General features: G+C 50.1%; 4 protein-coding genes across 5 annotated transcripts; 1 reads left to right on the forward strand and 3 right to left on the reverse strand.

Annotated features, from left to right (window-relative positions):
* Window positions 1-2,334: 2,334 nt before the first annotated feature.
* Window positions 2,335-4,355, reverse strand: PSMB6 (proteasome 20S subunit beta 6). The gene is made up of 6 exons (XM_037493708.2): window positions 4,215-4,355; window positions 3,723-3,790; window positions 3,272-3,403; window positions 3,029-3,158; window positions 2,678-2,822; window positions 2,335-2,553 (listed from the first exon to the last, which is right to left on the reverse strand). The coding sequence occupies exons 1-6, from the start codon at window positions 4,314-4,316 to the stop codon at window positions 2,411-2,413; spliced, it is 720 nt and encodes a 239-aa protein (XP_037349605.1). The 5' UTR covers window positions 4,317-4,355; the 3' UTR covers window positions 2,335-2,410.
* Window positions 4,356-4,386: 31 nt separating this feature from the next.
* VMO1 (vitelline membrane outer layer 1 homolog) lies at window positions 4,387-10,438 on the forward strand. Of its 2 annotated transcripts, none has more exons than XM_037493711.2 (5): window positions 4,387-4,459; window positions 8,323-8,469; window positions 8,681-9,604; window positions 9,710-9,825; window positions 10,057-10,438. In XM_037493711.2, exons 3-5 carry the CDS (start codon window positions 9,425-9,427, stop codon window positions 10,352-10,354), a joined length of 594 nt encoding a protein of 197 aa, XP_037349608.1. In that variant the 5' UTR covers window positions 4,387-4,459; window positions 8,323-8,469; window positions 8,681-9,424; the 3' UTR covers window positions 10,355-10,438. The 2 variants fall into 2 exon arrangements, with proteins under 2 accessions (XP_037349608.1, XP_054545165.1); XM_054689190.1 differs by having other exon boundaries at window positions 9,399-9,604.
* On the reverse strand, window positions 6,017-7,726 carry GLTPD2 (glycolipid transfer protein domain containing 2). The gene is made up of 4 exons (XM_037493707.1): window positions 7,585-7,726; window positions 7,415-7,476; window positions 6,649-6,815; window positions 6,017-6,554 (listed from the first exon to the last, which is right to left on the reverse strand). The coding sequence occupies exons 1-4, from the start codon at window positions 7,688-7,690 to the stop codon at window positions 6,017-6,019; spliced, it is 873 nt and encodes a 290-aa protein (XP_037349604.1). The 5' UTR covers window positions 7,691-7,726.
* Window positions 10,439-11,441: 1,003 nt separating the features above from the next.
* On the reverse strand, window positions 11,442-16,046 carry TM4SF5 (transmembrane 4 L six family member 5). Its single transcript, XM_037493073.2, has 5 exons — window positions 15,750-16,046; window positions 12,634-12,714; window positions 12,132-12,271; window positions 11,700-11,880; window positions 11,442-11,622 (listed from the first exon to the last, which is right to left on the reverse strand). The coding sequence occupies exons 1-5, from the start codon at window positions 15,918-15,920 to the stop codon at window positions 11,608-11,610; spliced, it is 588 nt and encodes a 195-aa protein (XP_037348970.1). The 5' UTR covers window positions 15,921-16,046; the 3' UTR covers window positions 11,442-11,607.
* Between the last annotated feature and the right edge of the window lie 350 nt (window positions 16,047-16,396).

Raw genomic sequence — 16,396 nt, forward strand, 5'->3', positions numbered from 1 at the left:
CATTGCTGAAGGAAGCGGCGGGTGAGACAGGAGAGGTCTGCTGGCCATTTGGGTTTCTCCCTGGCGGGCTGGATTGAGCTTGTGCTGCAGAGGCTGCGGAAGCTTCACAGTGCTGAACTCAACCGCCTGCACCACCAGGGGTTGTTGCGTCCTCCAGGCAAGAGGACATGGTGGCTTGCATCAAGTCAGTGGGTGTGGAGAAGACAAGAAGCAGGATTCTAGATAAATTTCTGTAGAGTTTTCAGGAACAATAAGTTAGATTGAATGTGGAGTTGAAGGGACAGAGAAATCAGAGATGCCTGGAGATAGGGAGGACAGGGAGAGCAAGTTTTACAGGAAAATCAAAAGTTCTGCTTTGGATATTTTAAGTTTGAGGTACATATGTTTGGGAGGAGAGATACCTCTTTGCTCTTCTCAACCCAGGACCTTCCCACCAGAGACACTGAAGTCTGCTCTCAGGCTCCCATCCACAGGGCTAAAGACTTACCCCAGGGGAATGGTGACTTCTCGATCTGGCCTACAGTACATGCAACAGCTGCCCTCTCCCACTCAACAAGGATCTTAAACTCTTTTGCAAACAAATGTCCAACTTTCTCCCAAAAGCCATGGAAGTCACAGTTGTCCCTGACAAGATGAGATGAAAAAGATATACAGATGGCTAAAAGGTACATAAAAAAAGCTCAAATTTGGGCCTCCCCTGGTGGTGCAGCGGTTGAGCACTGGGCTGCGAAGCTGCCCACAGCCTCTGCAGCGCCGGTTCAATCCCCAGCCACTGGCGAGGGTCCCACATGGCGCGACAGACGTCTCCGGCCACGCCCGCTGCTCCCCTCAGCAGTGTATTTCCTCAGTCTGCCTGTTCTGTTCCCCACTTGACTCTGGTGAATTCTCTCACCCTCCCACGCTTCTGACTGTACCCAGTGCTTGTATAAATAAATAAATAATTTTTAAAAAAAAAGCTCAAATTTGCTTATTATCAGAGAAATGCAAATCAAAACCACAATGAAGTATCATCTCACACTTGTGAGGAATGTATGAAAAAGATTAGAAACAATAGGTACTGGTGAGGGTGTAGCAAAAAAGAAATTTTACTTCACTGTTGGTCAGAATGTAAATTGGGGTAACCTCTATGGAAAAAGGAATGAGGATTCCTTAAATATCTAAAAATGGAAATATCATATAACCCATCAATAACTCTCCTGGGTATTTACACCAAGAATATGAAAACAATTTTTAATTATACACCCTTATACTCATAGCAGCATTATTCACATAGCTAAGTGAATATATCCATTGATGGATGACTGCATAAAGTTGAGGTAGACACACACACACACTCAGTAGACTACTTATTCCTCAGCTTTTAAAAAAGAAAAAAAAGAGGGCCTCCCTGGTGGCAGAAGGGGTTATGTCGCAGCACTGTGAAGCTATCTGCAGCCTCTGCAGCACAAATTCGATCCCTGGCCAGGGAAATACCCACATGGTGCAGCAGCCCTCTCCTGTCTTGCCTGCTGCTCCCCTCAGCAGTCTATTTCAGTTGATCTGCCTTTCTGTTCCCCAATCTGCTTGTCTCTGGTGGATCCTCTCACCCCCCACACTTCTGGCCTGTACACCAGTTCTTGTATGTGTAAGTGAATATATCTTTAAAAAATAAAATAAAAAATCTTGCCTTCTGTGACAACATGGATGGAACTTGATTATACTAAGCAGAAATAAGAATAATTTCTCTCATATGTATAATATAATCAAAGCAAACAAACAAATCACAAAACAAATCTTACTCTGAAAAATATAGTGATGACCAGAGGAGGGAAGGGGGAGCGAGAAGGAAGGCTATCAGGTATCAACCTGATAGCAGGAAGGGCACTAGAACTTTAGTTGTGCGTGGGGGAGACTTATACACATATGGAAGTAAAGATACACCCCTAAAATTTCATTTTGTAAATCAGTAAAATTAAAAAGAAAACCATGAGTGGGGAGCCATGAGTCTGAAAGAATGGTCCTTGGAGACTTAGGGCAATAGCCACACATAACAGGTAGAAGGCAGACTGAAGGGAGGTGACCCTAGTCTCAGTGAGGATTCCTGAGGCTCACACAGGGAGGGGAATGGGTTGTTGTTGGTAGTTCCCATAACAACCACACTCTGGTGTCACAAGGTGTTGGACATGTAGTAGAAGAAAGGAAGTGCATGGGGAATGTTGTCAGGAGAAAGATTTGAAAGCTATCACACTATCTCGGCAAAGGCTTCTCTCCCACTCCCTTGGAGCTCAGAGCAAATAGGTGTGGGTCAAAGAAGTTTAGGCTTGAGGTCAAGAAAAAAACTCTGAAGTACACAGCTTCTCTTTGACAAAATGTTTATTTGAATTTTGGGTCTGTCTGGGGTGTCTCTTATTGTATCCTAGAATACCAGGATTCAGGGAGGTGGTAAAGTGGCAATTGTGAATTTGGGGATCTGGTCTCCTAAAAGTACTTGCCGCTCTACCCCTGACTCTGCAATGGCTGCCAGGCGGATCACACCTCCACTGGAGCCGTCCCGCTCCATGGCCAAAGCAAGAGCTGTGGATAAAGAATAAAGTTGAGGTCAGAGTCAGATGCTGGAATCAGTGTGAGATACAAAGAGTGTTGGCCTGGCTTGGGTCTGGGAGTTGAAGTGCACAGGCCCAGAAGCCTGAGTTCTCACCATTGGCAGTGAATTGCAGACACTCTTCCTTGGTCATACCTTCCCGGTAAGTAGCATCGACATAGCCATAGATATAGGAGCTCCCGGAGCCCCCAATGGCAAAAGACTGCCTTACCATCATGCCCCCCATGGGTACTGAGTATACCTGCAAGATGGAAGAAGAGAGTCATCAGTTGTACCTTCCACGCAACACATGTATATTCAATCATCCATTGTGGAAATGGGTCTGGTAGAGTTAACAGTAAGAGTAAGGTAAAGACTACATAAAAGAAAAAGAAAATGGCTGAGATGGGGAGAAGATCAAAGACTCAGCTCCAGTGCTCTGGGGATAGGGGTTGAGGTATAGCAGACCTGCCCTCCTTCTTGGGGGTCCCAGCCCGCAATGATGATTCCTGCCATCAAGTCTTCCCGGTATCGGTAACACATCTCCTTAAAGAGGCTAGCTGCTGTGTGCACCAGAGGAGGCTCATTCAGCTCAATGCTAAAGAATGAGGGGAGTGAAGGGGAAGGCAGTGTTAGAATGAGGTGGTCAGGTAATTTAGCTCCTCAGGTCCCAATTCCCTTGATATTTGCTTCTCCCCTGCCCACAAGCACCTGTGGAAACCAAGCTGATAGGTGACTGCATCAGCTACTGCCTGGGTATCAGCTGCTGAGCCTGAGCGGCAGCAGAAAATACGGTCATGAATAGGGGTCAGCTTGTCAGTCACTCGATTGGCAATGTAGGACCTGCAGAATGACAGAATAGTGAGGAAAGCACCCTATCTGTCCCCCACTCCCATCCCATAACTATCCACTTTCTCATGATTCAAGAATAGGAATGCCAGCATTTTGTATCAGTTCATATCCACACTAAAGGAGGCTGGGGAACAAACTTCCAAGAAAAAGGGTTAGAGACTGGGAAGTGCTAGCAATTGCAGCAAATCCTTATCTCTAGGGAGGGGAGAAATCACCTTCTCAAAGCGGTCCGTGGAGAGTAAGGAAGGGCTGGCAGGTGAGAAAGGAAGAGAAAGATGGGAAAACCTTTCACGTATCTGTTCTGGCTCACCCAGTGGTTGTTCTGGAGTCGGCTCCTAGAACCACGCCCCCGTCAAACTGCACGGCCATTATAGTGGTCTAAGAAACAGAAGAGAGGGGGGAGTCTGGGACTTCCCACATTTCCCAACATACACAAACATCAATGATCCCTCTATCCCTAAAATGCGAAAGTCGTGCACCAACGAACCATTATCAAATGTCATGAGGGCCTCAACGCCCAGCAGGATACCAGAATCCGATCTGCAAATCCCCAACAGTCCATCCTGCCCATTAAGTCCTCCTCCCGCAAGAATCCAGACGTGCTCGCTTCAGCCTACCTCCCGACTCCCAATACCAAAGTATCGCACCACTTGAGCATCCCCAGGATACCTCTCTCCCTGCCTGGAGCACAGCCCCGACCACCCACTCCCCCACCCCGCCAGTTCTCCAAGCCCACTCAGGCCACATCCTTCCAATGCCTCAAGCCGACGGCACATTTCCCGAACCTTTAGTCCTTCCTCACCCCTGTGGAGACTTCCTGGTTTTCCCAGTCCGGGGAAAAGGCCTCCGGCCCCCAGGCTGGTGCCGGCCCCGCTCCTCGAGCAGCTACTAAGGTGGCCGCCATCTTCCTCCGCCGCAGCTGCCGCAAAGCAATTGTCGTAAAGTGCGCCGTCACTCTCTTTAGTCGTGCTACGGCGTGGTTGACGGCAGAAGGAAAAATGTGGGAGGGATCCTTTGCGACGGGAAGGCTTTATGGAAGCGAGGCAGGTAAGATCAGTAAGTCAACAACCCAAAAAAGCAAGTCTTCAAGGACTACGTTTCCTGTCGGACTATGCAGGACTGATATATTTGATCGGAGTTGCAATTTAGGGAACCTTGAAGATAAACTCGACAGTCTCTGAATTAGCGTGTGTAAACTTTGTTTTCATTTCTCTTAGTTGTATACGTGGGAGTGTATACTGGGAACGCGATTACTGGGTCATACAGAAATTCTGTATTTAACATTTTGAGGAATTGAAAACTGTTTGCACAGCAGCTGTCGCATTTAACATACCCACCAGGCTTGTATGAGGATTCCAGTTTCTCCACAGCCTCATTAATTGTTACTGTGCATCTTTTTTATTTTAGTCATCCTAATGAATATGAAGTGATATTCGGTGGTTTTGATTTGCATTTTCCTAATGATTAGTAATAATGAGCAAAAATTTAATGTACTAATTTGATGTACAAATAGATATACTTAATGACTGTTAGTGTATCTGCTTTGGAGAAATATTTATTCAAGTCTTTTGCCCATTTTGAAACTGGGTTTTCTTTTGTTGAATTATAATAATAATTTTTTTTTAGGTTCTAGATACTAGACTTTTATCAGAGGTGTGATTTGCAAGTATTTTCTCCCATTATCTGGATTGTTTTTCTCACTTCATTTTTTACTTTCAAGCAAAAAAGTTTTAAATTTTGATTGAATCTAATTTATCTGTTTTTCCTTGGATTGTGTCATATTCAAGAAGCCATTTTAGTGTCATTCAGGAAATCATGCCTGATCCCAGACCACAAAGATTTACGTCTATGCTTTCTATTTTTTAAAAAAATATTTATTTATTTATGCATACAAGAGTTGGGGTACAGGCCAGAGATGCGGGGTGGGGCAGAGAGTGGGTGGTGGTGCGAGGATTCACCAGAGACAGAGTGGGGAACAGAACAGGCAGATTAACTGAAGTACATTGCTGAGGGGAGCAGCAGGCGAGTCAGGAGAGGTCTGCTGCGCCATGTGGGTAGCTGCCTGGCCGGCCCGGGGATAGAACTGCAGAGGCTGCAGATTGCTTCATAGTGTGCTTAACCCCTTGCGCCACCAGGGAGGCCCTGGATGTGTTATATTTCCGATGTCTGCGGCGGTGTCCAAGAAAGAGTTGGCTTTATGGGGACTGGAGCTTAAGTTTGGGCTGGAGACTCGCATGTAGTCGGCAGAGGAAGCCACAGGAGCGGCTGAGAGATGCCGGGGGAAGCGTGAGTCTCTTTGCTGCCAGGAACAGGGATGACACATGTTCCTACATTCATTTTTTTTGTTTCCCTCCAACGCTTGCCGTCATCTCGCGAAACGGCCTAAGTCGACGACGACCAAAAAATCACTCCTTATTCCTCACAGCTCCCCTCATGAAAACAGCGGGTGGAGAGAGGGTCTCAAACCCGGGCTCGCGCCGGGGCGGGACTCTACGGCAGTGACGTCACGAAAGGGGCGGGGACCAGGGCCGGCCCGGGTGCGGAGCCGCCCCGCCCCCAGGCGCTCCCTTTCTGGGCTCCCTGGAGTCCGGGGGCGGCCCTGGCTCAGGCCAGGTGGAGCAGGCCGCGAGCAGCCAACAAGCCCTGGGTGCGGTTGTACACTTCTTCCAGGGTGCCGGCACCCCGCGCCAGCGCGGCCCGCGCCTCCGCCTCCCGGGTTCCCGGACACGCCAGCTCGAGCAGGCGGGCGCGACCCGGGAAGGCGAGGAACGCCACGCGCGCCGCCTGGCGCACGAGCCAGGGGTGGTGCGGAGCCAGGGCCGTGCCGTAGGCGTCGCTGCACTGGACGCCGGCTTCCGGGCCTCGGCGCGCCCCGGTCGCCACCCGCTGGAGGCAGAGCTGGGACCAGCGTAGAGCACGGTGCAGCAAGAGCAACGTTTGTGAGCCCGAGGGCCTGGGCGGGTGTGGAGAGGCGACCCCGGGCAGCTCCAGCAGTCCCACCCGCCGCTCCCACTCCGCCATGGCCGCCAGCGATGTGTAGTGGGAGGCGTCCGGGCCGTGTACCCGAGCCTCAAGGGCTGACACTTTGGAGAAGGCCTCGCTGGTGGCGAAGGTGAAGATGGAGCCGAGAGGATTTAGGAATCTGTGTGTTTGGTAGTGGGAAAGTGGGACGATTTGAAAGGGCAGTAGAGTCACAAGGAGGTGGGGACTGCATTGGGGGAAGGACTACCACTCACTTGATTAGCTCTCTCCATCCTGCCAAGTACTGCGACAGCTCCACATCCCCTTCAGGGTTCAGACTGGCACGGAATGGCCTCATCATGCGCCCCAGCATTCCCTGGGGGCCCAGACACTGAGGCTTTTCCCGCCCCGGGGCATCCTGGGGACCCGACTGTTGCTGAACCTGGGAATATAAGGGGGAAAGAGGGAGCAGGATCCCTCGTCTTCTTAGCTAAGCAACCTAATAGGGGCCTCAAGAAATTGTTTCTGGGCCTACCCGGTGGCGCAGCGGTTGAGCGCTGGGTTGCGAAGCTGCCCGCAGCCTCTGCAGTGCCGGTTCGATCCCCGGCTGCTCCCCGGCCACCAGAGGAGGGTCCCACATGGCGCGCAGACCTCTCCTCCCGCCCGCTGCTCCCCTCAGCAGTGTACTTCGGTCCTTCTGCCTGTTCTGCATCCTGCTCTGACTCTGGTGAATTCTCTCACCCTCCCGCGCTTCTGACTGTACCCAGTGCTTGTATGAATAAATAAATAAATAAATAAATAAATCTTAAAAAAAAATTGGAAAAAAAAAGTGTATCTTTAAAAAAAAAAAAAAGAAATTGTTTCTACGATCTATCAATAGCTAGTGTGCCTTCTGCTGTACTTTCAGCTTCTAATGCTAGCGGGGAGAGAAGTGCCTGCCCTTCACTAGTTCCTCAGCCTGGCTCCACTCCCACCTCTCCAGGGTCCCACTTGGAGCCCCGAGTTCCAGCCCTGTCCCCCCCCCCCCCCCCCCCCGCATACCTGGAAAGATGGCAGTTCCTCGGGGAGGCAGTACTGCTCCCCGGTTCTGCAACTGGAGGGACCTGAGGAGGGGTGAGTGGTGTGGTGAGAACTCGAGCAAGGGGCTTTGGTCCCAAAGGTCTAGACTCCTTGGGCTCCCACCAGCGTGGGTGAGGGAAGGGGCCACTCACGGAGACTCCCAGCACTGAGATAAAGAAGCAGCAGCGCGAAGATAGCGAGAGGAATTGCACGGCAGAACCAGCGCCGCAGGACGGAGGGAGGGTGCGGGACCCCCATGCTGCTGCAGGGACCACCGCCCCCTCACCAGCCCCTAGCCAGTCCTTTTCCCTCCGGTTCCTGGAGGGGAGAGAAGTTCGCGGTGTCCTCGGTGTCCAGCGCAAAGGGTTAATAATTAACTGATTAATGCCCCTTCCTCTGTGCCCTTTGCCCCTGAAGGCAGCATCCCAGTGCTGCGGGACAGAATGAAGGGGACTCGGGGGATTGGGTGGGAATGACATGTCTGCATTTCTCCTTCCTGGTTGGGCCAGGTTGTAGTAAGAGAAGGCCAGGTTATTGGAAAGAGAAGCTGGGGTCAGAACCAGCTCCCCCACTGAGCAATTGTGTGAGCCCTAAGTTAGCTGTGTACTTGAGTTGCCTCCACTGTAAATTGAGACTAATAATAGGTGCTTTGCAAGCCTCAAGTGAGGATTAAATGATAATGTATGTGCAAAGACTAAATGGAAAAGCTTACCACAATTGCTCCATAAATCTTCATTAAGTTCAAGCGTGGGGCACCTGGGATCTAGGAACACTTGCTTCTAAATGCTCTATCCTAACCCCAGGGGACCTTGTCTTGATATGGATGCATGACCTCTTGACTATATCATTAGGATTTTCCTTTTACATTTTTGTGGTTTCATTTTTTTCAGCTCCAGATTGGTTCCCCATTTGTTGTTCAAACCAACCTTTATTAACTACTTCCGCATGCCAAGCCCTATACTGATCTCAAGAAGACCAAAGTGCCTTTACAGAGTTCCAAGTCCATTGGAAAATTTATCTGTCTCTCCCACTGGAATGTAAGCTCTGACGAAGACAAGGGCCTAATTTTTCTTGGTTACGCCTCTATTTACAACACTTAGAATATTGTCTGGATAAAAATATGTTATTGCTGGATAGATATGCATTGAATTAAAAAAAAAAAGGAATGTATAGGAGGGGCAGGCAAGTTAGGGGTGGTGCCTCTTGACAGGTTTGAGCCAGTTTTGTTTTGTTTTCTTTGCAAATTAGGAGTCCACCTGGTGGTCAAGGTGGGAAAGACATTCCAGGGAAGGATACAGGAAGCAATGGAAAAAACAGCATCTCTGGTTCTCAGTCCCTTGTCAACCAAACCTCTTACAATTGTCCCTGTCTCTGTTTACATTTGGTTCTGGGTAGGGAAGAATGCCACAGAGTCTCAAGGAGTCAGGGCCCCCATAGCTAAGAAGACCCTAACTTCCACACTTAATGGATTCTTGTCCTTTCTGTCACGTTGGTCTCTTTCACACCCTGGTGATCCCTGTGGATGACCTGACCAATCCTGTCCCTAGTAGGATCCCAGAATCAACTCTTTCATTCCTAGCGCCCCCCCCACCCCAACAGTGTTGGAATGTTTCCTGGATTGCTGACTGTAAACTTTAGACAAAGTTGCTTGCCATTTCTAAGCCCTAGTTCCCTCATCTGCAAAATAGAAAGGGCAATTCCCACCTCTAAAGTTGTCAGGATTAAATACACGCTTGCATAGCCCTAACCACAATTCTTGGCCTCGAGTAAACTTCAGTAGGTGGTGGTTATTTTCTCTGCTCTAGCTGCCCCTCCTCTTCTGGCGCTGGGAGCCTCCGATTCCCTGAGCAAAGAATTGAGTCTGTGGGGTTTCTGGAACGGATTAGTATTGGGTTGCATTAAATCCAGGTTGCCCTTCCGTAATCGGAGCCCTCGAAGGGGCAGGGGTGTTATAAACTTGTGTTAGGGACCCAGCTCACAGACTGCTGCGGGATGGAGGCGCGTGCAGGAGCTAAATTGTTGCTGCTACTGTGGATATGCTGCGGATCTGCAAGAGGTGGCCCAAGCGGCTACACGTCGGTCATCGAGGTGACCAACGGGGGCCCTTGGGGCGACTGGGCCTGGCCCGAGATGTGTCCTGACGGATTCTTCGCCAGCGGGTTCTCGCTCAAGGTGGGGGCTCAGGACTAGGTTGTGGAGCGGGTGGAGATGCCGCGGACCGAGTCAAGGATGGCAGTGTTCCGACTTGTTCTCACCCTGCCTTTCCTCGCGGTCCAGGTGGAGCCCAACCAAGGTATTCCTGGTGACGACACAGCGCTAAATGGGATCCGGCTGCACTGCGCGCGGGGGAACGCGGAGCGCAACACGCACGTGGTGGAGTCGGAATCTGGAAGGTAGCGGGCAGGGACCTAGGATCCCCTAGGGTGGGGGTAAGCCGTATACTCTATGTTACACAAATCCTCTTCCTGGCAGGCAGGTTGCTCCACAGCTGTGGGGCAGTTTAGCTCCCGGGGAGTGAAGTCAGTGACGAGATAACCCACTGGGGGTCAAGTAGCACCCAAGGATTGGGTGGGTGGAGGGTAGGGGGCTCCAGCAGAGCCAGAGCGTCTCCACTTCCCTCGCAGGTGGGGCGCGTGGAGCGAGCCGCTGTGGTGTCCTGGCGGCGGTTTCCTTGTGGCTTTCTCGCTCCGCGTGGAGATACCCGTGACCCCTGGAGACAACACGGCAGCGAACAATGTGCGCTTCCGCTGCTCGGACGGCACGGAGCTGGAGGGACCCGGCCAGACCTGGGGAGACTTTGGAGAGTGGAGTGACCCGTGCCCTAAAGGCGCTTGCGGCTTGCAGACCAAAATCGAGCAGCCTAGAGGCCTCCGCGACGACACCGCGCTTAACGACGTGCGCTTATTCTGCTGCACTAGTTGACACCTCTCCCTGCTCCCTGACCCCACGCTTGGTCCACCTTCGGCTATTAAAGCTTCTCGTCTTGACTTTCGCCTCGGTTCTTTCAGGGGTGGGAAACTGCGTCTCCTTGTCTTCCTCCTAAACTAGCAAATTCAGGTTGGTCTCGCAGACAACTTAAAGTCGTGAACCCATAGTCTGGAAAAACATGATTTTGCGTACAAGTGAAGGAAGTTCCGGCTTCCTTTATGGAGCGCGCCTCCTTAAAAAGCCCAGGTTGTTTCCTCTCTGAATCACCAGTGGCCTCAGATTAACAAATTTCTACCAAATTAGGAGGTAACAATGCAAAAACCACTTAAGGCTTTATTTTCTAGACTTATAAGAAGTTGAAGTGTCTTCGCTACAGTTTTCTCTCCCTTCCCTCACCCCAAAACCTCAAACTGTGGCTTTCTATACACGGATACCCCTTTAGGATCTTTGTCCTTGCTGCTCCCTCTGATAGGAACCAACACGTTTCTCCTCCCCACCCCCCACCCCCAACCCAGGTATCCAGATGGTAAGCCCATTTACCAGATTTCAGTGCAAAGTTCACTTTCTCGGATTTTCTTTATCTTATTCTAAAATGTCACTCCACCAGTCAATATCTGTCCCCTTACCAACGTTTTTAATTTTTTAATTTTATTATTTCTGAAAGATTTATTTATTTATTTATACAAGCATTGGGTACAGTCAGAGCGTGGGAGGGTGAGAGAATTCACCAGAGCCAGAGGGGAGAGTAGAACAGGCAGACTGTCAAAGTACACTACTCAGGGGAGCAGCGGGTGCGGCAGGAGAGGTCTGCGCGCCATGTTGGACCCTCGCCCGTGGCCGGGGATCGAACCGGCGCTGCAAAGGCTGCGGGCAGCTTCACAGCCCAGCGCTCAACCGCAGCGCCATCAGGGAGGCCTCACCAACTTTTTTTAAAAGTACTTAACAATTGAACTTTCCTTTTAAAAAGTGACCTGAAATGTTAAATTCCTTGAGCGCACAGAACTTGCCTGTCTTGTTTACCACTGTATCTCCAGCGCACACTAAAAACTCTTTGTTAAGAAAATAACGGGGGGGGGGGGGGTTGACGGGCAAACCCATAAGGCCTAAGGCCTGATGTACCTGGAGGCCTCGGGACATTCTTCGCATAGAGCACATGTGAGAGCAGAAGAGAGCTCAAGCCAATTTATTCCAGAGTGGAGGGGGGGGAGGGGGCAATGAGCTTCCAGGAGGGGGCGGTCCGTGCAGCCTCAATGAGGGGCGTCCTGCAAAAAAGACAAAGTAAGGACGCAGCCAAGGAGCAAGCAGCTCCCCTCCACAACTCCCGCTCTTGGCGTCCTACCTCCTTCCTGCAGTCGCCACAGAAGACGCCGATGGCCGCGTTCACCAGCTGCACGCCACAAAGCACGATCTCCAGGCACGAGACGGCCACCAGTATTGAGAAGAGCGTCACATTCCAATGGACCACATTGGGAGGCTTCACGCACCAACTCCACATAGTACGGTTGACCAAGTAAGAGCCCCTGGGCACGGGACGGGATCACGTGAGCGGAGGCCTCACCCGCGCCCGCCCGCTCTGCCCCACGCGCATGCGCAGAGGAGGGTTGGCCAGGTTTGGTTTGACCCACGTGGAGGAAGCTCTCTGGAAGCAGAGCCCTCCCCCATATCCCCCCAGGTTTTCCAGTTCAGGTGGAAAGACTGGTGGGAGAGGTAGAGAGTGGGAGGGGAGAAGGGGAAGTGGAAGTGGACAGGGCGAAAACAGACTGAGCCTTACTCAGTGTTTTCGAAGGGGTACTTCCATTTGTCATCATCTGTTAAGCATTGTGGTCCCATACGGAGCGCTGTTCCCGACACTGAGAGGCAGTAGATCGCGCCAAGAATCCCAAATGCTGAGGAGAAGACTGAGCGCAGCATCTGGATGCAGAGTGGAAGGCCGGGTGAGTAGGGCCGCCCCTTCCCCACTCTTGGGCAGACCGCACCTAGTTTCCCCTCACCCGGTGGCACCCCCATGACCGAACTCTAATCAAGTCCTGGCGAAAATACATTTCCTGACAACCCTGGGATTTGGAATTAGGGTAATGTTCAGAGTCAGCAGTTGTTGGAGGTTAGTACCTTTTGGCCAAACCCACTGAAGCCAGATTTGTGGAGCTGAGAGAATAAGGCCTCCACGGAGGAATTCTTGTAGCTCATGTAGAGGGGGTCATGCTTCTAGGTGTGACTCTTGGAAGAACTGGTTCAAAGACCAAACCCTGTGCCCTTCTTAGTTGGGGTCTTACCCTGCAGCGATTTCCACAGCAGCCTGCACCGCAACATCCCTTGCCCCCTGCCCGAACAGCTGCGATTCCTGGACAGAATACCTGTGGAAGGAGGGTCAGTGAGACAGCTAGGGAGGCCTCTCCCATTCTCAAGACCTTACTTGCTTCAGTGCTTATCTCGGCCTGGAACCTGCCTTCATGGATTCCCGCAGCCCTTTGGACAACAGGAAGGCCTTATCTCTACCTTTCCTGGAGGGCTGTCCTGCTCTACTTTAAGTCATCATTATTTATGTGCCTACTTATCTCTGACCATATTATAGCCTCCAGAAGGGTAGGGCCGCATTATCATTATATCCCTCACAAATCTTGGCACATAGTAGGTGCCCACCTGAACACGAGTCAGAGGTGTGGGTTTAAAGCTCGCCCTATGCTCACTCCACATTCCATGAATTGATTTATCTCTCTGGGTCTCACTTTTGTCCACTGTAAAATGGATCTGCAAGACCTAAAATGGATCTGCAGGACTGTTCTCAGGATTTAATGAAATAGCAGGTTGACTTGGTGTCAAGACTGGTTAGAGTAAATGCTCGGTATAAATCTATTTAGCAGCAGGAAGGAATCATGGTGTTGGAATGTCTGGTGAGAGAGGATTATGGTGCAGGAAGGAGAATGTAAATAAATGAACTGATGGGAAGTATCAGAAAACCCCAAGAGACAGCCCTGGTCCTCTTCATCTGTCTTTCTTGCTGTGGCGTGCTTCAAGAGCCCTTTCCCTCCCGGCCATTAGTTACTCCCTCTAACAATAGACATTTCCTAAATTGATGCCTCCATATTGAAATCTAACAGCCTGAAATATGTGTTCACTTGAATATCTTGATTTTAGCTCACATTCAGTTAGCCTCATACTGTCCTCACATTTTATTCACTGACATTTCTTACTTTGACTTTCTTACCTCCCTAGGTGGAAATTTCCAGCTAGGTCATTCAGGCTGGAAAACTTGAATCTCCATACCCCGTCAAAACTCAAGTCTTCGGGATTTTCCTTCTGGTGGTTTTTGAATTTGTCAATCCTTTCTTATTCCACAGTCAGTCCCTAATTACCTCCCATGAGGACGATGTTGTTAGCCTCCCTATTAGATTTTCTTATCTCTTGCTCTATGGACAAATCCTTCATTCCATCCTACATTGCGCCCTGTGGATTAAATTTAACTTTCAACAGGTTTTTTTTCTGCTGAAATCCCTTAGTGTCTTTTCAAAGAGTTGCTCATCAAGACTGAATTCTACGTGCATGGGTGGATCCATTTTGTAAACATTCACTGAACTGTAGTCTAAGGATCTGGGTATTTGTATGATTTAAATAAAAAGTTCAAAAAAAGTTTGAGAGGTCTGAAAAAAGGTAACAAAGTCCTTCAATAGTTTTTTGTTGTATTTATAATAAAATTTAGATTCCTCTCAAAATTTAGAGGCCTCTCAAGGGCCTCTGGCCATTAGTTACTCAGATCTCATCTCATTAAACCTCAGCTGCTCTGGCCAATCCCCCATCTGTAATGCTGATTCCTTCTTTTTGCCAATTGAATCTCAGTAAATATGTCAGCTCATCAAGGCCTTCTTTGAAACCATTACAAAAAATTGCCCCCCCACCTTGCCCTGGTAGTTCTTTATGACAACACCCTGCTTTCTTAACTTGATGGACCCTATTCCTATTTGGAATAATCTTGCTTATTCATTTACTTTGTTTATTCACTGACTATTATTTCAGTGCCTGGAACACAGCAAACTGTCCTTGCTCTTGTGGGGTTTACATCTTTGCTTCCTTGAGGCTGTATGTCTCCCTAGCAGGAATAACAGCTTCAGCAAGAGCAGGGATCTCACCTGGATCCCCCATGTAGCTATGTGAATATATTTGAAAAAGCCTTAAGAGTCGTGCAGGGCATGGAGTTGGGGGAGGAAGGCACCTGGCAATGAATATGTTAGGAGGGCATCTTTGGGCTTTTTCCCTTCAGCAGGCTGGTTAAATTTGTGGAAAGATGAGGATCATTTAGGCTGGAGAACAGGTACCTTGTGGCATAGGGTGACTGTGTAAACCTGGGAGGAGTGTGAGATCTCAGAGGGATAGAGTCTGGTCCCACAGCCATGAATTCATGGTGTTAAGGGGACGGTTAAGAGAAAAGACCCCAGGGCCTCCCTAGTGGCGCAAGGGGTTAAGACACAACCTATGAAGCTTGCTGCAGCCACTGCAGACCGAGTTCGATCCCTGGCTAGGGAGCTACCCACATGGCGCAGCAGACCTCTCCTGACTCTCCTGCTGCTCCCCTCAGCAGTGTATTTCAGTTGATCTGGCTGTTCTGTTTCCCACTCTGTCTCTGGTGAATCCTCTCACCCCCCACATCTCTGGCCTGTACCCCAGTTCTTGTATGTATAAATAAATAAATCTTTAAAAAAAGAGAGCGAGAAAAGACCCCAGAGAATAAGAGCGGATTGTTGGAAGAGATGTGACCACCAATAGAAGTCCAGGAAACCTGTGCCTTCCCTTCCCCACTTCTCTGGATAGATCCTAGTCAGACAAGTGGGGGCACCTTCTCTGCCTTACTGGCCTAGCATCCGAGTTTATCCTTTGTGCCTGGTGCAGAGTGGGCATCCATCCAGAAATATGGGCTGAGAGTGAATGGACATCAGGGTGGAAAGGTTGAGCTAATAGTAGAATGATTGACCTGTGATCTTGCTCCCTGACTCTACTTCCCACTCCCATGCCCATTATTATCTGCCCTGATAACTTCCTACGCAGCCAGCTGTTCCTCCTGCCTGACCCTTGTAGTGAGGTGTTCCCAACTTCTGCTCCAAGTGGGGGCAGGGAGGGGGAAGTGGTACATACTGCCTTCTCAGAAGGGGAGCTGTTTAGAGTAGAGGCTCCCCTCTTCATGGCCCTCAGTCACACAGTTCAGGATTCAGGCTCCTCTAGGACCACTGCAGAGTGCTCAGTGTTTGGGCACAGACAGAAGAGGAGCAGATAGAAGGACCCCCACCACAATGTTGCCAGCCCTTCCCGGGCAGCCATCCTTTTCTCTCTTCCCGCCTGTTCAGAAGCCCAAAGATTAGTGCCCAGCTCCCAGCCCATGCTCCCTGGACTCCCTTCTCACCATCAGGCCCCCGCCGATGAAGCCAGCCATGTACCAGACTTGCTTGCTGAGATTATTTGTCCAGGTGGTCTCCCCATTAGGCGCCAGCAGGAGGGCGTTGGATATGATGCTGATCAGGGACAGAGGGATGAGGCAGAGCCCCAGGAAGCGAGCACACTTGCCAGTGCACATGCTGTGGCTGGTGGGAAGGACAGGCAGGGAGTGAAAGTGGTTCCTGGGTGCAGAGGAAAACAAGCCAGGAGCCAGAGCAAAGGTCGGGGAGGAGGTGTGGCAGAAACTGGCAGGATAAGAAGATGTGGGAGAGAGACTGGGGCCCTGGCAAAGGGGGAGGGAGAGGTGAAGGACTGCTGCCCTCGAAGTGGAGGAGGATGTGGTTGAAGAAGTGGGGGAGCTGCAAAGAGGAAACTGTCTGGGGTCGTGGTGTTCTTCTCCCATGCACCACTCCATAGCCCTCTGCTGACTCCTTACCTGCCTTTTTTTTCTTTAATTTCTTTAAAGATTTATTTATTTATACAAGAACTGGGGTACAGGTAAGAGGCGCACCACTCCATAGCCCTCTGCTGACTCCTTACCTGCTTTTTTTTCTTTAATTTTTAAAAAAGATTTATTTATTTATACAAGAACTGGGGTACAGGTAAGAGGCACAG

This window comes from Talpa occidentalis, unplaced genomic scaffold (genome assembly GCF_014898055.3).
Source record: "Talpa occidentalis isolate TD23 unplaced genomic scaffold, MPIMG_talOcc4v2.1 talOcc4.7, whole genome shotgun sequence".
NCBI lineage: Eukaryota > Metazoa > Chordata > Mammalia > Eulipotyphla > Talpidae > Talpa > Talpa occidentalis.